Source organism: Pelophylax lessonae, assembly GCF_965119305.1.
Source record: "Pelophylax lessonae genome assembly, chromosome: 4".
Taxonomy (NCBI): domain Eukaryota; kingdom Metazoa; phylum Chordata; class Amphibia; order Anura; family Ranidae; genus Pelophylax; species Pelophylax lessonae.
In genome coordinates, this window is record NC_138771.1 from 566,030,028 (window position 1) to 566,051,685 (window position 21,658).

Genomic DNA, 21,658 nt, shown 5'->3' on the forward strand with positions numbered 1-21,658 from the left:
TTAGAGTGAAACCTTCGTATAAGCCTAGGTGCGTGAACATCAGAAGTATCCAACCAGGTGTCGTCTTGGGGTCCATAGTTCTTCCATCTTATGAGATATTGGAGTCTTCCTCTGTGGATACGAGAATCCAAAATCTCCTTAATCTCATATTCTTCTCCGCCTTCAACTTGTACTGGAGGTGGAGGCAAGATGGTAGGCCTTATTCCTTGGTTAGGAACATGTGGTTTCAGTAGCGACACATGAAAGATGGGATGTATTCTGAGATCTGCCGGTAAGGTGAGTTGCACTGCAGCTTTTCCAATGAGTTTCTTAATTGGGAAGGGTCCCAGAAATAAAGGTCCATGCTTTTTGCTAGGGATCTTTGACCTTAAATTTTTTGTCGATAGCCAAACGAGGTCCCCAATAGCATATTGCGGAGAAGGTCTTCTACGAAGGTCGTAGTACCTTTTTTGTTGACTATGAGCGTGTGAGATGGTGGTATTAAGTAAACCCAGAGAGTCTTTTATTTGGGTAAGATAATCCGAGGCTACTGGGTTACTTGATGGTAGGATGCGTGGTGGAAGAAGTGTGGGATGAAACCCATAGTTCAAGTAGAACGGACTTTGCTTAGTAGTACTGTGGGTTGCGTTGTTATAAGCAAATTCCGCCAGAGGGAGGAGGTCCACCCAATCATCCTGTAGGTATGATGTGTAGCAACGCAGATATTGTTCTATACACTGGTTGACTCTTTCAGTCTGTCCGTTGGTCTGAGGGTGGTAAGGAGAAGTGAGCTTTCGCTCAATCCGTAGTATTTGACACAGAGCTTGCCAAAACTTGGAGATAAACTGTGAACCACGGTCGGATAAAAGAGTCTTTGGAATTCCATGTAACTTGAACACATGTTTCATTAGTAGTTCCGCTGTTTGTTTAGATGAAGGTAGTCTGCGAATAGCAATGAAATGTGCCATCTTTGTCAGATGGTCCACTGACACTAGAATGGTATTAAATCCTTTGGAAGGTGGCAGTTCTACTATAAAGTCTAAGGACACAACTTCCCATGGAACCTGGGGTATTGGTAGACTGCAGAGTAGACCAGATGGTTTTGTAGTGTCAATTTTGGACCATGCACAGATGTCACATGAAGAAACAAATTTTTGTACAGACGTCTTCATATCAGACCACCAAAACTGCCTGGTAAGCAAATTAAGGGTTTTCGTCATACCCATATGTCCTGCCATAGGCACATCATGTGATAATTCCAAGATCTTGGTGCGCATAGTAGGGGGTATGTAGAGTTTGTCGTTATAATAGAGGAAGCCTTCTGCATCAGTACTTAGTTGTGGTGGAGGTGAATCCAATCCTATACTGTGCAAAATCTCTTCCTTCAGGGAACGAACAACACCAATAATACGTTCATAGGGTATTATAGGAATAGAAGGGATTTCGGCGCAGTTATCTTCGGTTAATCGTGATAGCGCATCCGCTTTTTTATTTTTGTCTGCAGGCGTGTAGGTCACTAGGAAGTTGAATCTTAGGAAGAATATTGACCATCGTACCTGCCGGTGGGAAAGAGTTTTGTTAGTCTGGAGGTATTGAAGGTTTTTATGATCTGTATATATGAGTATTGGTAATCGGGTACCTTCAAGTAGATGTCGCCAATTCTCCAGTGCCAGTTTTATGGCAAGCAACTCCTTTTCATCCACTGGGTAATTCACCTCTGGGCTGCTTAGTGATTTAGAGAAGAAAGCAACTGGGTGGAGTGGTGAAGTATTTGTTGGTCGTTGGGAGAGAACTGCTCCTACTGCCATGTTTGACGCATCTACCTCCAGAATATATTGGAGGGATGGGTCTGGATGGCGTAGTATGGGAGCAGAAGTAAAGCTTGATTTTAACAAGCGGAAAGCTCCATTTGCTTCTTCTGACCATGGTTTCTTTATACTTGTAAGTTGTGTGAGAGGTCTCACAATAACAGAGAAGTTCTTGATGAACTTCCTATAGAAGTTTGAAAATCCAAGGAATCGCTGTAATGCCTTACGAGTTGTTGGTATAGGCCAATCCAGAATACAGGATATCTTGCTCATATCCATCTTGATTCCGGTTTTGGATATGATGTATCCTAGGAATAATATTTCTTCTTTATGAAATAGGCATTTTTTTAATTTCACGTATAGATTGTGTGCGAGTAATCTGGATAACACAAGTCTTACATGTTTTATATGTTCAGACAAAGATCGAGAATAGATAAGTATATCGTCCAGATATACCACAACACAGACATCAAGTAAGTCTCTAAAGATGTCTTTTATGAACCGTTGAAAAGCTGCGGGAGCATTACACAACCCGAATGGCATCACAAGATATTCGAATAATCCGTATCTGGTTCTGAATGCTGTCTTCCACTCATCTCCGTCACGGATTCGGATTAGGTTGTATGCCCCTTTTAGGTCCAATTTAGAGAAGTAGGTAGCCCCACGCACTTGTTCAATGAGTTCAGGGATGAGCGGTAAAGGATAGCGATCCTTTATCGTAATGGTATTTAATTGCCTATAATCGATAATAGGCCTAAGACTTGAATCCTTATTGCGGACAAAGAAAAGTCCTGCAGCTGTGGAAGAAGTAGAGGGTCTGATGAACCCTTTTGTCAAATTCTCATCCAAGTATTCCTTGAGATGAGAGAGTTCATCCTGTGAAAGAGGATAAACATGACCGAAAGGCAATTTGCTGTTAGGGAGTAGATCGATAGTGCAATCATAATCCCTATGGGGAGGCAACACTTGAGCATTTTTCTCAAGGAAGACTTCGGACAGATCCTGATAGCATAGTGGTGCAATCTCATCTGACACCACAGACAGGATCTTTCCATAAGATGGGAGGTTACACGTAATCTCGCAATAGTGAGAAGGGAAAGTTAGAGTCCGTGTTTTCCAATCTATGGTTGGTTGATGTGTGTGTAACCAGGGAAGTCCCAAAATAATGGGAAAATGGGGTGAAGATAGTACATCAAAAGTGGTGATCTCCATATGAGACTCGTTAGCAGTGACAAGGAGTGCTTGTGTCTGATTGGTGATTGGACCAGAAGATAACGGAATACCGTTAATGAAACTAACAGAGACAGGTTTGGGTTTTGAAATAATAGGTATTTTATTTAAAGTAACAAAACGTGTATCGATATAGTTCCCACAAGATCCTGTGTCAATCATAGCCTTGGTGGTAATCCTAGTCTGGTCCCACTGTAATGTTAAATGAACAAAGAGATAGGGATTAGAAAAGGAAGTCGTTAATCCCCCTAGCAAGACATGTGAACACTCACCCTCTTTTTTGCGGACAAGGGGACAGACGCTTATCAAATCATCCGGGGATGCGCAGTACATGCAGAGGTTTCTGGATCTTCTCCTGGCACGTTCAGTAGTTGATAAAGGTGGGCGTATGGTTCCTACCTCCATAGGAGTAGGGTCAACGGCCGAAATCCGAGAAGGACTAGACAATGGCATTCCCATTTTCTCAGCCTTTCTTTCTCGCAGTCGCCTGTCAATGTTGATACTGAGTTGTATTAAGGCATCCAAAGTGCCAGGTAAATCCGCTCGGGCGAGCTCGTCTTTAACGGCTTCTGACAACCCGAGTCTGAACTGAGTTCGCAGAGATGTATCATTCCACCCTGAATCAAGGGTCCATCTTTTGAACTCTGCTACAAAGTCTTCAACAGGTCTCCTTCCTTGTTTTAAAGCCCTCAATTGGATATCAGCAGTACTCTGCCTATTGGGGTCTTCATATAAGCTAGCGAGTTCCGCTAGGAATAAAGGATAGGAGTTGAGAAGATGATCATCTTTCTCAAAGAGAGAGTCTGCCCAGGCCCGTTGATCACCCGTTAAGTATGAAATAATGGTACAAACTTTAATTTGATCAGTAGGGTAAGTACGAGGTTTTAGCAAAAAAAGCAATTGACATGCGTTTTTCAATTCACTAAATTTTTTCCGATCACCTGTAAACACTAGAGGAGGGTTTATTTTAGGTTCAGGGGGCTGAGCAGCAGTAAGCTGTGAAAGACGGGTTACCTGCTGTCTCAGAGTCTGATTTTCATCTTTTACTTCAGTAAGAGCAAGTATTAATGCATTTACTTGTTGTGTTAATTGTGTCACTTGAGTGGGTAATTCTGCTGAATCCATTTTTTAGGTTCGTTCAATCTGTAACGCTCCTGCGTTTTTATAGTAAGCTGGATTTGCAGCTGCAGAATCTCCACTCAGTAGTCAAGTAGAGATGTGTTAAAATACCAGATCCAACTCTCCAGACTCATCACTGTGGGCCTGTCTGCTTCAGCATACAGATATACACACACTCAATAAGATGTTCCTGGAGTGATGGGATGTATATGACAGTATGGAGGTGATGTGCTGAAGGGACAGGTGTGAGCAGTGACAGCAATGATAAGCACTTGATAGTAATGTTCAGGAGAGTAGTAGATGGTAATAGGTAGAAATGCAGATAGGTTAGTAATCATGTATGGTAACAGGTGGTGAGGACAGCAGATGACATATACAGGATAGACTAACCCAGTGCAAAGATAGATGGTAGTATGCTCAAGAGCTAGCAATCATTGTAACAGTGCTGCTGATCGAATTAGTATGCATAGATAGTAACAGTCCTTAATGTGCAGAAGTAGATAGTGTAAGTTAGTTATGGAGGAATCCCCTGTGGGGTACTTATCACTAGTAAGGTTAGTAAGTAGAGGGGTCCGGTAGTGAGGGAGTGATCCGGTAGCGAGATACGGGATCAGTAGCGAGGTTCCGGTCTGTTCCAGGTAAAGGAGAATAGCTGGAGGCTCCGGCAGCATAAGACAAGGCTTGTGAGCATGCGGTAACATTGAACGAACAATGTGAGAGAGAAAGCCGGCGATTGAAATAGCCGCTCAGAGCGGCGCTCAGCGATGATGTCATCCGGCTTAAAGGTATATGCGTTCCACCTAACTAAAAAGGTGGGACGCAATATGAAGAGGAAAATGGGCAATAAGGGTACCAAAGGTACCAGAATCTTACAAGACTACAGATAAACAGTTACAACTTATGTATTATTATTATTATTATTATTATTATTATTATTATAATACAGGATTTATATAGCGCCAACAGTTTGAGCAGCGTTTTACAATCTGAGGGAAGACAATACAGTTACAATACATACAATTCAATACAGGAGGAATTGGAGGGCCCTGCTCGTTAGAGCTTACAATCTAGAAGGGAGGATCGAGTGAAACAAAAGGTAATAACTGTGGGGGTGAGCTGATGGAGAAAATGAAAATACAGTTGTTAGGTGTGGGTAGGATAGGCATTTCTGAAGAGAATGATCTAAAAGCTAACAGAGTAGGAGATAACCAGACAGATTGGGGTAAGGAGTTCCATAGGATTGGAGAGGCTCTGGAAAAGTCCTGGAGGTGAGCATCGGAGGAGGTAACGAGGCCGTTAGAGAGCAGGAGGTTTTGAGAGGAACAAAGAGAGTGATTAGGTTAGTGATGTAGCTGGGGGCTAAATTGTGGATGGCTTTGTAAGTTGTTGTTAGTATTTTGAATTGAATTTGTAGGGTGAGCGGAAGCCAGTGGAGGGATTGACAGAGAGGAGCAGCGGACACTGAGCCATTGGTAAGGTGGATGAGTCTGGCGGCAGCATTCATGATAGATTGAAGGGGGGATAGCCTGTGTAGAGGTAAGCAAATGAGAAGGGAATTGCAGTAGTCGAGGCACGAGATGACCTGGGAGCGAACTAGGAGCTTTGTTGTGTCATTGGGTTAGAAAGGGGCGTATTTTGGATATGTTGCGGAGGTTTAGGCGGCAAGATTTGGACAGTGATTGGATGTGGGGCTTGAAGGAGAGTTCAGAGTCCACGACTACACCTAGGACCTTGGCATGCATTAATGGGCTCATAGTTGTGCCATCGATTTTGACAGAGAGATCGGGGGGAAGCGGCATGTGGTGGAGGAAAAATTATAAGTGTTTTGGATAGATTGAGTTTGAGGAAGTGGTGTGACATCCAGACTGATATATCTGCTAATAAATGAGTGATATGTGAGGAGACTGAGGGAGTGAGCTGAGGGGTGGATAAATAGATTTGGGTATCCTCAGCATAGAGATGGTATTGGAAGCCGTGGGAGGCGATCAGCGGACCCAGAGAGGAGGTGTAGATTGAAAATGTAGGAGATGTAGGAGGATTTGTTTAATCTCTGTGTATCACCTGAGAATGGTCACTTCACTGGGTATATGTAAGGCTTTACAACCACTTTAATTAGCACTTTTTGGGGAAGGAAAAAATGTACAATGTTGATGGATGGGGAGGAAATACGTACCTGGTTAACGGGAGGAAAAATGCTCAGAGTTGAAGGTCATTGGGAGGAAAAAAATGTTCAACGTCTGTAATCAATGATAAAAAAAGGCCCTAGTGGAGGGAAGGGGGACATAGGGAGGCACTGCTACATTCTGGTGCACTCTTCAAGAAGGAAGAGCCACAATTAGTTGTAGATGAACAACAAAATCTTTACTGAGGGAAAAATGTCTTTCAACAAAAACAGGCACTGTTTAACCATAACGGTGCTCTGTAGGAGGAAACACAGTATATGCCCACATACTTATCATTTTGCACCATACTTCAGAGGAAATACTTAACTCATCATTCCCCTGCCCCATCTGAGGGCAACCCTGCTCCCCTAAAGCGGAGTCCATGTCCTAAACAACTCACATTTTCTGTAATGAAGTCTCTCTCTCTCTCTTAAAATTGAGTTCCTCCTCAAGCAAATCTGGCCCCTCACACACCAACCACATCTATTATCTATCCCCAATCTGTTGAGTGACAAAGCACTCCCATGGTAACAGCTGGGCTACCCCATCCCCTAAAGGACCCTACATGCACATGTTTGGCTCAATGTATATTCAAAAAATAAATAAAAAAGCTGACAGATACTACTGGCACTTAAGACAGACGAGACAAGCAGAGTCAAAAAAAACCTGTCAGCATGTTTTGGAAAACATATACCTATTGCAAACAATTTGGACAAGAAACACATCAACCTTTCAATTTTTCGTTCGTTCGGTAGAAAATTTCCAAACTTGTCCTTTGTTTTTTCGGCTCAAAAATGTCACATCTGATTATTGATTCATGCCCATTGGCTGGCTATAAAACAAACAAACTGTCCACATTACCGAATTTCGGCCGATTTTTGGTTTAGTGTATGGGCACCATTAGGCTGGGTTCACATCTAATACCGATGTGGCTTACAGCAGGGTCTGGTGCTCTGTTTCAGGGACGACTCATGCCCCAAATTTTGCCTGAATTTGGACCTGAAACTGAGCCAAAGACACACAGGACCCCTGTGCAATACGCTCTGCGGCCGCCCCCGGAGGTGTGTAAATTGGCTCCATTGAGAGCTGGTCACAATCTCCTGTCATGAGAACTGGATGCGGGGAAGCCTGCATCCAATTTACATAAGTGTGAACCCAGCCTAAATCATAACAGCACTGTTCTGGTTAAATGTGCTCTTAAGTCTTCCGGAACAGGAAGGTCTTGTGAAGGGTAGGTTTTTTAATTGTCTTAGCAATCTACAAGGCAATTACATGTGTTGATGCCGACTGACCCTGGCTTAAGCCATATGGGATCAAGCACAGATTTCAGCTTTCCTGAATAAAAAGGTAGCTGCCAAACAGGCAATCAGAGTAAGACCAACATCCAGGGGATGTGCTTCTCTCGCTTCACCAAACAGGACAGTAAATTGACTTCCTGGTTAAGATGGAAGGAGAAAGACACTTTATGGTTAAAAGCAGTCTGGGGGTTTTAGGACTATTCTGTCTGGGTAGAACGTTAGGTGAAGCTCCTTGAGTACAAAGCCTGCAGCTCTGACACCCTTTTCACAGAGCTTGTAGGAACCAGAATCACAGATTTCAGGGTTAGATTGCAGAGTGTAACCAATTCTGTAGGACAGAAATGAGGCCTTAATAGCTGAAGACCATAGGCAAGTTACACTTGAGGTATTTAACTTTATGCAAGCCTTGAAGAATTGCATCACTAAAGGGTAAAGGGCTTCCTAAACCCCTGTAAGTGCAGACAAGGCTGAACTTTGAACTTTAAACGTATTTGAACGTAGGCCCCTCTCCAGCCCCAGTTGTAAGAACTGTAGAACATTGCCTGGTTTTGGTGCTAAAGGACTCCAGGCTTTTGCTCTGTGAGATCTGCAAATGTTTCCCATATTGTCTGGTAAGTATTATTTATGGACACCTCTCTGGCTTGACACAAGGTACTGAGCACCCTTAAATTGGTAGCCTCCAACGCTCAACTTTCCATGCCATCAAAGGTAGTCTCAAGGGGCTGGATGGCAAAACTGGTCATGAGAGAGCAGATCTGTCATCACTGGCAGAGACAATGGGCACAGATCGCCTGATTTAGATTTTCTTTTTTGCTAGGAACAGAGGTGAACTGAGTCCTCATCTCCTCTGGGCGCATGGAACCTTCACGTCCGCTCATTTTTTTATTTAAATTTGTTACAAATGACCATCAAATCTGTTAGCCTGGCTGGCTGGAAGTGATCGGAAGGTGGAAATCCCTTAAACTTCCACCAATGTCACACTGATATGATATGGCCCACTGATCCTGAACATTTTTCATCAAGGTGTGTGTGCAGAGCTTTATGTGGCTCACACAGACACCCCCTGGATAAGCGCACCCTTTAAAGGACTTCTTGACGTTCTCCCAAGACAGGTGCCTGAGATTTTTACGGCTACAATGAAGATTGGGTACTTCTCTAGTTCCTTTTGTAATCTTTTCCTGGTCCGTAAGATTTTCTTTCCTCATATCTACCGCCTATATGCTGGCCCTTTTCTGATTTTTCTTTTTTTCCTCAGATGATATTCGCCTTGACCTCTCAGTCAGTGTTCACCCTTGAGATGGTTGTATCCAGTCTACTCCAATTCAGCCAGACTGAGGAGTAGAGGCTTTATGCATTGACTCCTTGGCCAATTCTTTAATCAAGGCTGCTCTGACATCCCCTTCTTTGTCAGTTGCCGCTTCCTCCAAGTGGACTAGCTTCCCAGGCAATGACTTTCCACCACAAACGCAACTATTAGGGCTGGTAACCTGGAGTGTTTGTTATCTGGAAGCATAATTAATGAGAGGCAAGATGATGACCTTGATCAACATTTCCTGGATGTCTGCACCTAAATGGTGACTGTTCTGGTCTTTAGAGGGCTCCCTCCATCTTGAGGTCCTTGCAGGGCTGTATGCCACTTGCTCCAGACTTTACATACTAGCTTGCTAGGCAATGACTTTCCACCCCAAATGCAGCAATTATTAGGGCTGGTAACCTGTGATGTTTGTAGACAGGGAGTGATAATAAAGAGAGGTGAGATGATAACCTTGATCCACATTGCCTGGATGTCTGCTCTTAGACTTGTCTTGACCTTTAGAGGGCTCTCTCTATCTTGAGCTCCTTACAGGGCTTTAGATATTGGCTCTCAATTGGCTTCACCATTTACCTAATCCCTTTACCTTACAAGCAATAGATGGTCTGACTGGGCAGCGTTCCCCATAGAAACAGAGCAAAGCAGCTGACTGCAATGAAAAACTGCATGACACAGTGATCCCAGAGCAAGCATTGAAAAGAAGATAGGAAGAGCCCAGGTGATTGTTATAAAGAGCATCACGGAGAAGAAGATAGGATAAACCCAGGTGAATGCCATAAAAAGGGAAAGATACCAAAAAAACAATGACCACATAAGCAAGCAGCATGCATGAGTAGGGAACACCATCATGATGTGTTGCCCAAAAATGCCTATAAAACCATTTACTACTGGTACCCTTGGCCATTAGTGATGATATCAGTGCCTGAGCATGCTTAGATAGCAGTCTGTGGTTCCCAGCACCATCTTGAAAAATGACACGTCAGGAAACTGACCACAGTGGCCGCATCTCTTCCTGCCATTAATGCTCAGAGTGTACTTGCTCTGTTACAGCCATCTTGAAAATGGCAAACGCCCACAACACAGACAAGTGAAGGAAAGCACTGACAAACAGAGAAAAGTAGGAAAAAGCACATGGAAAGCAAAGGGAAAACGCTGCCATTTATGCCAAAGCTTATTTAAAGCTTTCTTTGACAGACCTGCACCACCAGAATGGGTGTCATGTACCTGGTGGGTAGAGCCTGGATATGCAGAGGAAGGCCTCTCTTACACCTCTGACTCAGGGCCCCTGATAGAGTATACAGGTGGCGCAGGAGTGCAGAGTCACACAAGTGCCGGTGGACGTGCAGGCTTCTGGACTGCCAGCTGAGTAGAGCACCAGATGGAAGCAGATGTCCCTGTAGCAGATGGACCAATGCAGAAACTTGGTAGCTCCAGGGGAACTGGAAGATAAGCAGAGTCAGACAAGCCGGGTCATACACAGAGCGATCAGATCAGGTACAGGTGGGGAGACAGGAGAATGGTCAAGGAAAAGGCCGGGGTCGATGCAGGTAGAGAGTAGGAGTAGTCAGTGGCAAGCCTCGTCAGTATTTCAAGAGCAGATACAGATAACAGGGAACAGGACAATCACAGAATGCTGTAAACGAGACAGCACTGATCCTGGGTACTGATCAAGCCTAAATAACCCATTTGGCACCTTCATTTGTCAGGGGATGCGTTGAGAACAGTTAACTTCGCTTTTCAACGCATATTGTTTCGCCTGTGCATATGCTAACACGCCTTTTCTTTGGGAGGTTCGAGGAACAGGGACTTGCCTGCGGGCATTAACCTGACTTCTAGCAAAGCCTTCCTGACAATGGGGTTTCAACCATATAGCTCATTTAGAGGCTGTACAGGAAGGACTTTCACCCAGGAGAGGCTGAGCCATGCCCCCCAGACAACCAGAATTGGGCTCCAACCAGATAGCTCATTTAGAGGCTGTACAGGAAGGACTTCCACCCAGGAGAGGCTGAACCTGGCTGGAGCGACAAATGGTAAGGGGTACCTTGCAACTCCAGTCCATATCAGGTGAGGACAAAAAGAAGAATGCTGCGAGCCGGGCCTGTCTTTGATTCATAGTTAACCAGTCCTATCAGGTTGTGTGGGTGGAGCCACAACCCCATTGTATGCTGCCATGATGTGCTGGGAAACATAATTTGAAAGGTCCTATAGTATTCTGTATATAGACCAGGGAGCATGGGCATTGCAATTAATATACACTTACATACAGTATATGCAGAAATCTGTAACATATTAAAAAAAAAGCCCTCTAGTTTTAATAGGGTTTGCCATTACGTGAATGATAGAAATTATCACTTAAGATGATGAAATTACAGATATTGCAATTATAGAACCCGTAATTCCAGTTTTATAGGAGTATTTGAAATATTTCTGAGAATATTTATGAACAGGATCTGCCTGCACTAATTGCAACCTTATAATCCTATTGGTTTTATATACCTGGAGCAGGGCCTGTTTCACACGTGGGTTTCAGAGAATTGTCTGTTTGTACTATACTTAAATCAGATCTTGATGCCTGATTGGTGGTTTGCACAAAGGGAACCGACTCTATTGTATGTCTGTATCTAGGGCCCTCTTAATAGATGTCATGCGTCCTGGACAGGGTGCACATAAGTACCCATTCTGAATAGCTTCTTTAGATTTTTTTTTTTAACATGATTTTATCATTGGGATCCCCTATCTCACCAAATCCTAAACACCAGAGTTGTGAGATAGGTAGACCTTCGATCAAGTGTCTTTGGAGTGCACTGCTACAGCATAAAGTGATATAACTGGTAGACTTTGTGAATAAAAGTGTGAATAGTCACGAACGCCAGTATTAAACCCAAAACCCAAAATTTTATATATTGCAGCTTACCCATTAGTAGATGTGGTGGCTGCATTAGTTTTCTCTTTTTATGCTTTTTTCATCTGTTTTCACTTGGTAAACTGGGTAGTAACATACCTCCTGTATTAGAATGCCTCCACTCTGGAGCACATGGGACACCTTTGGACAGCATTGTTGTCAGTCTGGGGGGGGAGTGTTAGATGTGCTAGAAGTATTAAATACACATTCAAATTAAAGATAAATTCCAGCTAACACTTTAAAAAACAGTTACAGCCACAGTTTTTTTGGGGATAAAAGTTTTACATAAATAAAGCTGATCGTTGTAAGCACCGCTGTCAGGGTTAAATAGGTTGTCTCATCCCTGTAACTGCAGGAAAGCTTGTTCTTTTGAAAAACAACAGACTTACTGGCTAAAGCAGCAGATGAATATAGAAGAAAGAAAGCCTAAAAAAGGAAACTAATATAGCCACGGCATCTAAGATTTGTTAAGCTGCAATATAATAAATGCTTGTATTTGGGTTTAATACTGCTTTAACCCCATAAATTTACACCTTAGTAAATAGATACTTAGGGCCCATTCACACCAGAAACTACACATTTACTGTGCATTTTTGCATGTGCAGTGTAGTGCATATAATGCACAATTTTTACGCACATTTGTGGTGCATTTCTCCTAAAGGCCCGTACACACGTGCAGATTGTCGGCCGAAAAGATTCGGCCGACGACCGATCGGCCGATTTTCGGCTTGTTAGTATGATGCTTCCGACAGCCGACAGTGCACTTTCGGCCGAACAGAATCTGTCGTGCAAGCATTAAAATTTTTGTATGCCGACACCAGAACGGCCGATTGTTCGCCAGTCAGTACAGAATTCGGCCGACAGACAGCAGATTTGCAAGACTGGGCATGCTCAGAAAAGAAAAAACACAGGGAAAGTTAACCATCACATGACATCACTTCTGCAGTCGGCAGACAAAATTCGTGTGCAGTCTTTTGCACTTTTCAGTGGACACGACAGCCCAGGACAAAAGACGGACGATCGGTCGGCCGACGATCGGTACGTGTGTACGGGGCTTAAGCCTGCACTTCCTTTAAAGTCACCTTTGTCTTCTTTCTTCTTTGGGCTTTTATGTGAACTGCATTTCATGCAATTACATACATTTGTGTGTGTTTTTGTGTATTTGCAGTCCAAAAAAATGCAGCATGCTGTACTTTTTTCACTGCACTGCAATAGTGTGAACTATGGCCTTAGGTTAACCAGAATTTTGGACTGTCTATGCAGTTGGGAAACAGTCAAAAGGCATCCCACTGCATCTGGTGTGAATGGACCCTCAAAGATAGTTGTTTTTTCTTATTGTGTGCACAGTGCTTTCAGGTCCCAATCATCTTTCATGATTTTTACTTAATCAAACTGAAACCTGAGTTGTTCAATGAATAAGCCCCAAGGAGGTTAAACAGACTGGGAGCGTGACGCTCCAGATGACGTCGTAGTGACGAAACGCGCAGGGCGTGGCTTATTACATCAGTACCTCACTTCCGGTAGCGGTGGTTCAAACCGGCGGAACGCGGAAGCAACACAGTCCTGCGGACCCTGCACGCTGAAAGTGAACTCCCTAACTGTGAGTGGATGCATTACTTGCTTCAATTTTAATACTATATACTACACAATGGAGGCTATTTTGTGTTGCAGCATCTGATGGGAACCGAGCTACCTGCCACAAGTGTGCGGTAAGCATTTTTGCACCCAGTGGAGATCGCGCAAGTTCTATCACTAAAAGGCACACAACTGAGCACTTGGTGCACTGGCACATATTTGTACAAATAGCACCAAGCACTTTGCATATCTAAGTGGCGACACCATATGGTTTTACCTAATGCACTATATGCACTTTTATGTTCTTATAGATGAAATTTCCTACCGTTTTTACAGTTTTACTCTCACTAAAAACGCACAGTATACACATTTGTTTATCCTCACAATTTTAATAATGTGGTAGCACCGACACCAACAACCCTGCACTTTATCAAATACAATATGTTGCTCTACAAGTACAAGTCTCATTATAACCTGTCAGTTGTTGGTTGACCGGGCTTGCTAAAATTATTTATTGGAAAACGCAGCTTCATTGACTGCCTATCTTGGGTGTACGTTGGCATTAGGTTAAGGGTTAACAAATAAATACTCTACTGGTTGTCAGCAGAGCAATTGGGCGATAATGTGCACTTCTCTGGCACAAAGTGTTTAGTGAAAACTCTTGAAACGTAGAAAGAATGCCTTTTATTGAAATATTTTTGGTGCATAAGTAAACACTTAGCAAGCTGGAAGCTAAGGAGCACTTCAAACTGATGACGCTATCCCAATTTTAAGGATATATATGTATGATGAAGCAACTTGCACGATAATTGTACAGCAGTGAGCAGAGACCAGAAGGAACAAGCAGTCATGGATCAAAGCAAATCTGTGTTGATGGATACACCACCTGTAAGTGATGCATGGGCTTAGCCAGAGAAAGAAAAAAATATGAGAATAAGGTTCAAAAAACCTTGTTATTTCATTTTTGGGAGGATGCCATTGGGTTGAATTATCTAATTTCATCTATGTATCCTGTGTAATATCTATGCACCCGCATTTCTAGAATTGTTTGCCTACTGTAGCCATTGCCACCAATTTTTTTAGTTGCTTCAATGATTTCTTGTTGATAAAATGTTCTACTGTTAGTTTTCAAGGAGGATACAGTGATTCACAGGAAGATTCAACACTTATGTTTAGCTAGTGAGGTTCTCTTGATTTTTCATAGGGAAATATTCTGCTAATCTCTTGCTAAAGAAATGTTTGCACACCCTTTAATCAGAGCAGTGCTCTGCTGTTTCTTAGATAGATAGAGAAATGCTTTCATGATCTATTGGTAAAGAAGTTTTAACGACCTTTTGGTAGATATACATGCCTATCTCTTTATAGGTCTGGACTTATTTTTGTGGTAGGTATACTGTGCTGTTCTCCTGGTAGATAGAGGCATGCCTTCAAAAATGCTAGTTGCGTGCAGCCATGCTGACCCAAAACAAATAATCTGAATAGTGACTTGCTTTTCCTCTGGCTATCTGCATACTTGTTCCTGGTGACTGATTCAGAAGGTATAAAAACAAGTTGGTCGTCATGAGAATTTAGCCATTAACTTGTTAAGGATGTGGTTAGCAGTAGCAGCTCCCATGTTTCTCTCATTGCAGGCTTACTTTAAATCCTCCATTTAATATTCTATTGTTCCCCAGGTGTATTCCGAGCTGCTGCCTGTGCCCAGGATACCATGCCTCGGTGGCCTCAAGAAGCTCCTCTGTGTGGTGCTGGTTGTAGTGCTCCTGGTCATAGTCCTCCTTGCTGTTCTCTTGATGGGCCTTCATATGAGCCAAAAACACACTGAAACAGTAAGTTCTATATTCAATCCAAAAAAAGATAGAGGGGAAGTTTTTCCACAACCTAGAATTTGGTGCAGTTGTGTTTATTTTAATGGTTTAAGACTCGGTCTACACTAGCGCGACTTGTCAGGCGACTTGTCAGCCTGACAAGTCGCGCTCCCTCGCGGTCCATTGACCGCTACAGGACCCGTTCTAATAGGAGCGACACAAGTCGCACCGACTTAGAAAAAGGGTCCTGTACTACTTCGGGGCAATCTTGGAGCGACTTGCATAGACTTCCATTATGTGAAGTCCATGCAAGTCGCTCTGAAGTCGTGGTGCATGGCAATGCACAAGTCGCCCCCGAAGTAGTACAGAGTCGTGTCGCCTTAGTGTGAACCGACTCTTAAAACTATGTACAATAAAGAATGACTATTTGTTTTTAGAAAAAACATGATAATGTATATTGTGTATTGATATAATATAGAATTGTTCTGTTTAGATTAGTCTACTCTACTGCATATAAAGTCTCATGCATGGGCAAAATAATATTGTGTAGCGTACAATCAAAAAAAAAAAAAGATCAGATAAATGGCAATCTCTATAATTAACACTTCTTCCATTACATGACTAGTTCCAACTACACAAATGGTAGAACTTAAGCCCCGTACACACAATCAGATTATCGAACGATCTTTCGTCCGTTTTTTGTGGCATGCTAGTCTGATGTGGAAAGTGAAGAGGTTATTTTCATACAAATTTTCCCGTACGACAGAATTCTACTTCAGAAGTGATGTCATGTGTTGGATTGTTTTGTATGTGTTCTTTCGTCTCTTAGCATGCCTAGTCTTGCTCTTAAGATTTTTTTCCGTCAAAATCTGTCCTAATGAGACGAAAATCGGACGTTGTATTATGGACGACAAAAATGATATAGCCTGCACATCAGGATTTTGTCAGCCAAAAAGTCGGAGTCGGCTGTCGAAAGCACCATACTAACAATCCGAATATCGGCAGATCGGTCGTCGGACGAATTTTCCCTACAGGTTTTCTTATCGTGTGTACGGGCCTTTAGTCGTCATGCTCCAGTAAAGTATGCATTTTCTGAAATGGGAGTCTAAATACAGTCCTGGGGAAACTGCTGTGGGGCAGTATAACCCAAGAAAACAGGTTCATGCTGACTGCTAACGATAGTCAGCGGATTTTCCTTCATGTGGAAATGTCAATGAGTTTGTGTATAGTACATAATGTTATAGTTCAGACCAGTATCTCTTTGTGTCCACAGATCTTCCAGATGTCTCTGCACGATGGAGCAGGTTCCAAAGAGAGACCCGCTGAAGGTGTGGCGACCTTCCACCTGGACACTGGAATCAATACTTCAGCCAGTGTTGTCTATGATTATAGCAAGGTAATGTCAGTTTGCATGTAGACTGATCAACTGTATGATAAATTGTAATTTAGGGCAATTATAACCCCCATTTTTATAATCCATCTTTGTATTAATTTTAAAAAAATGTGCAATTTACAAGAATAATGAGTTCTAGTTAATAAATCCTTTCTCTCTTTACACAGATGTTGATCTGCACACGCCCACGTCCTGGAAATGCATGTTACATTACACGTATGGAAGCAGAGCGCATACAGAGTCTTCAAAACATTGCTGAAAATGTGCTAAGCAAGGTGAGATTTTTAATCTGAGACAATTGCTTAACTAGGAATGAAATAGACCATTTCAGAAGATCACCTGGGCAACACCATACTTACCAACCCCCCCCCCCCCCCCCCTCTCCTGGATAGGTCAACAAGTGATATATTGTGAACCTGTGCTTTGATAATACAGATATTTTACACCAACGTTCTGCAGATTTCATTTGTTCCAACAAATTACAGAGAAATGTTCAACAACCCCCTCAGGGCCGCTGATAGGGGGGGGGGCACCAGCCCTCTTGTAGGGGGGCCGAGCACACAGGGGGGCCCACACAGAGAGGGGGATAAGTGATGGACAACAAATACAGAAATCTTCCTCCAGCACCTGAATCTGATCTGTCCCTCTCCCTGCTATCAGCTTTTATCTGTTGAGAAAGTCGTCCCTCACTAATCCCCCTCCCTTGTGTGCCCCCCCCCCCCCCTCCCAGCACCTATCTCTGCTCAGGAGTTTATTTGTAAATTGTAACTTTGTTTCTCTCTCTCTGTCTCTCTGATCACTGAGCTCCAACTGCCCAGCCTGTATATTTTTCTCATCTCATCTTCTTTTTTATTTAACATAGTTTTTTTTGTAGATTTAGCAGGAATTATGCGAGTTATGCTATATTTGTGTCTGCTAATAGTGATTTTGTTGTAATTTAAGCTAAATATATCTTTAATATTTTCTTGGGGGGGCTCTGCCAGGTAGTCTGTACGGGGCCCCGCGATTTCTAACAGCAGCCCTGAACCCCCTTATATAGTATAATTTGTGGGATGGGTGAAAACTCAAGGAAATGTTTGGTTCTTATTCAATGATTTTCATATGTACTTCCTTAAAGAAAAGTTATTATAACATTTCATTGCCTGAACCTAAAAAATCTCTCCTTTTATCCAGATTGGTTTGGATACTGCCAGACTGACTGACCCTGCCAAGCTGGAGAGTGATCCTTCAGTCTTGGGTACTACCATCCTGGTGCTGTGTGGGGATCTGCCAGTGTACTGGACCTAAAGGATTCTTCCAGGCTTATGTGACTCTTGGCACCATGAATATTATATCAATATATACAATAATATTACTTATAAACAGCTTCAATACATGTCGCTTTTATTGACTGGAACATATGTAAGAAAGGAAAAGGAAAACTGGAGGCGTTGACAGTGGCAACCAGTCAAACGTTAGCTTTCATTGTCCAAGCTGCTTTAGAAAATTGGCTGACAACATTGACACTTTATGTGCCTCCAATTTTCAAATTTTGTACAAAGTTAATGATAAATTAATAAATTCTACAGATTGCCAGGCTGTTATTCTATATGCTATATGACCTCTCTTGGCCATCAAACAACATTACCTATATGTGCACCACAATGTGCAACTGCCATGTCTAAGTGCCATGGGACAATTTGACTTGTTAGTTATACTGAATGTGTATGACATCTGCCATGATCTTGTACTCCATTCACTTTTTACACACTCAAGTATATGTTCACTAACCCAAACATATACACTTGACTACATACATCCTAAATGGCCCTATTTCTGGTAAGACAGTCCTGTTTTTTTATATCTGCAACGCATGGCTTGTCAAAGTTCACATGCTATTGTCTAAATACAGTCAGAGTATGAATATTTATGGGGCACCAAGATTTTTTTGCAAGGTGTTAGAAAGCATGGTTCTTAGTTTCACACATTTATGTACTTTTATAATGTCCTTTTTGTCTTCTAGACATTTGTTTGGTCCACAACAAATCCATTTTTGTTCATTGTCACCCATTAATATTCTGCTTAATTGAACCCACTTCAGTTGTTGGCCCTTCGTTGCTGCTGTATACTTAATGTTCTTCTTTGTATGTCTTATTCTGAATATGAAAGCTTACATTTAAATCAAAATTTTCAAAAATAAAATTTTCAGCATGCAACAAATGGTGAGATGCTGTTTACTTCTGTGAATAATATTGTTCAACTAAACAATGCAAAGTTATCCCTCCATGCTAAGAAAAAAAAAAAAAAAAAAGGCTTAAACACAAATGATATAAAGAGTTAGGACCTTTATCAGGTCAGGTACTTCAGGGTACGGAGGATCCTGTGACTCACTAACTGGGTGAGTCAGCACTGTCCCAAGGCAATTCCAGAGCCCCAACCCTGGCAACTCATAGGGGTTTATTTAAAAGCAAATCCACTGTGCACTAAAAGTGCACCTGGAAGTGCAGTCCCTGTAGATCTGAGGGGAACATGCTAGGAAAAAAAAAAAACATAATTTTTATATTTATATACAGTGGGTACGGAAAGTATTCAGACCCCCTTAAATTTTTCACTCTTTGTTAAATTGCAGCCATTTGCTAAAATCATTTAAGTTCATTCTTCTTCCTCATGAATGTACACATAGCACCCCATACTGACAGAAAAACACAGAATTGTTGACATTATGGCAGATTTATTAAAAAAGAAAAACTGAAATATCACATGGTCCTAAGTATTCAGACCCTTTGCTCAGTATTTAATAGAAGCCCCCTTTTGATCTAATACAGCCAGGAGTCTTTTTGGGAAAGATGCAACAAGTCTTTCACACCTGGATTTGGGGATCCTCTGCCATTCCTCCTTGCAGATCCTCTTCAGTTCTGTCAGGTTGGATGGTAAACGTTGGTGGACAGCCATTTTTAGGTCTCTCCAGAGATGCTCAATTGGGTTTAAGTCGGGGCTCTGGCTGGGCCATTCAAGAACAGTCACGGAGTTGTTGTGAAGCCACTCCTTCGTTATTTTAGCTGTGTGCTTAGGGTCATTGTCTTGTTGGAAGGTAAACCTTCGGCCCAGTCTGAGGTCCAGAGCACTCTGGAGAAGGTTTTTGTCTAGGATATCCCTGTACTTGGTCGCATTCATCTTTCCCTCGATTGCAACCAGTCGTCCTGTCCCTGAAGCTGAAAAACACCCCCACAGCATGATGCTGCCACCACCATGCTTCACTGTTGGGACTGTATTGGACAGGTGATGAGCAGTGCCTGGTTTTCTCCACACATACCGCTTAGAATTAAGGCCAAAAAGTTCTATTTTGGTCTCATCGGACCAGAGAATCTTATTTATCACCATCTTGGAGTCCTTCAGGTGTTTTTTAGCAAACTCCATGCGGGCTTCCATGTGTCTTACACTGAGGAGAGGCTTCCGTCGGGCCACTCTGCCATAAAGCCCCGACTGGTGGAGGGCTGCAGTGATGGTTGACTTTCTACAACTTTCTCCCATCTCCTGACTGCATCTCTGGAGCTCAGCCACAGTGATCTTTGGGTTCTTCTTTACCTCTCTCACCAAGGCTCTTCTCCCCCGATAGCTCAGTTTGGCTGGACGGCCAGCTCTAGGAAGGGTTCTGGTCGTCCCAAACGTCTTCCATTTGAGGATTATGGAGGCCACTGTGCTCTTAGGAACCTTAAGTGCAGCAGAAATCTTTTTGTAACCTTGGCCAGATCTGTGCCTTGCCACAATTCTGTCTCTGAGCTCTTCAGGCAGTTCCTTTGACCTCATGATTTTCATTTGCTCTGACATGCATTGTGATCTGGAAGGTCTTATATAGACAGGTGTGTGGCTTTCCTAATCAAGTCCAATCAGTATAATCAAACACAGCTGGACTCAAATGAAGGTGTAGAACCATCTCAAGGATAATCAGAAGAAATGGAAAGAACCTGGGTTAAATATATGAGTGTCACAGCAAAGGGTCTGAATACTTAGGACCATGTGATATTTCAGTTTTTCTTTTTTAATAAATCTGCAACAATGTCAACAATTCTGTGTTTTTCCGTCAATATGGGGAGCTGTGTGTACATTCATGAGGAAGAAGAATGAACTTAAATGATTTTAGCAAATGGCTGCAATATAACAAAGAGTGAAAAATTTAAGGGGGTCTGAATACTTTCCGTACCCACTGTATATTTGTTTTTTCGTTGTTTATGTCTTGGGTTTTACAGAAGTTGGTCTACCAATTGACTTCTGAACAACCACCCTGTTAAGATTTTCTGTGCTAGATTAGAACTGCCTGTGATGCTGATCAGTGTATTCTGAAGGCGGTAAGGGCCCTCTCAAACTGGACAGGTCCATTTGATGGAGTCTGCTTGCTCGGTGGGAATGGATTTGCTGATCCCCGCTGAGCAGGCAAAAGACAGGTCCATATCCACTGACTGTGCTGAGACAGCTTTATCAGATTCCTGCTCTCCTCTATGGGGAGATCGGAGGAAAATGGACCGCCTGTCTTTTTTTTATCTGATTCCACCCGATCCTCCAGACCTATGGAAAATAGGGTGACCATGAGTTTGTATTTGGTGGTCAGGATCGGATCAGATAGCGGCAGGTGTCAGCGGACATGTCACCGCTGACATCGGCCGCTCCATAGGGTTGAATGGAGGGTCCGATAAGGTCTACCTGAAAAACTGACAGGCGGACCTTATCAGAAAGCCTGTGTGAAAGGGCCCTAAGTCTCCCTGCTGTAAGAATACAATAGCTGAGCAGGTAGAAATCCCCCATCCACCTCAAATGTGTGAATGGGGGAATTCACTGGTTGAATAAAAAAAAACAGACTAATCTATGGCATGCCTAATGCCAGAGAAACATCCAGGCAGCTAGCAGTTTTTTGTAAGCAGGCCATCAAAGGCAACCAACATACTCTTCTTTAACCACTTGAAGTCCAAGCCTTTTCTGGCACTTTTTGTTTATAAATTTGTAGCACTACCCCGTAAGGACTACCAGTTATTCACTCTATGGGTCCCCTTGAGTTAATAGCACATAGTCATGACAGATACAAGTCCTTAATTCCTTCACTC

The 21,658-nt window shown here is 42.7% G+C and overlaps 1 protein-coding gene across 1 annotated transcript; it reads left to right on the forward strand.

The window, feature by feature from the left end:
• The first annotated feature begins 14,189 nt into the window (after nt 1–14,189).
• Nucleotides 14,190–18,219, forward strand: SFTPC (surfactant protein C). Its single transcript, XM_082256545.1, has 5 exons — nt 14,190–14,273; nt 15,059–15,211; nt 16,464–16,586; nt 16,751–16,858; nt 17,757–18,219. Exons 1-5 carry the CDS (start codon nt 14,235–14,237, stop codon nt 17,868–17,870), a joined length of 537 nt encoding a protein of 178 aa, XP_082112671.1. The 5' UTR covers nt 14,190–14,234; the 3' UTR covers nt 17,871–18,219.
• Nucleotides 18,220–21,658: the final 3,439 nt, after the last annotated feature.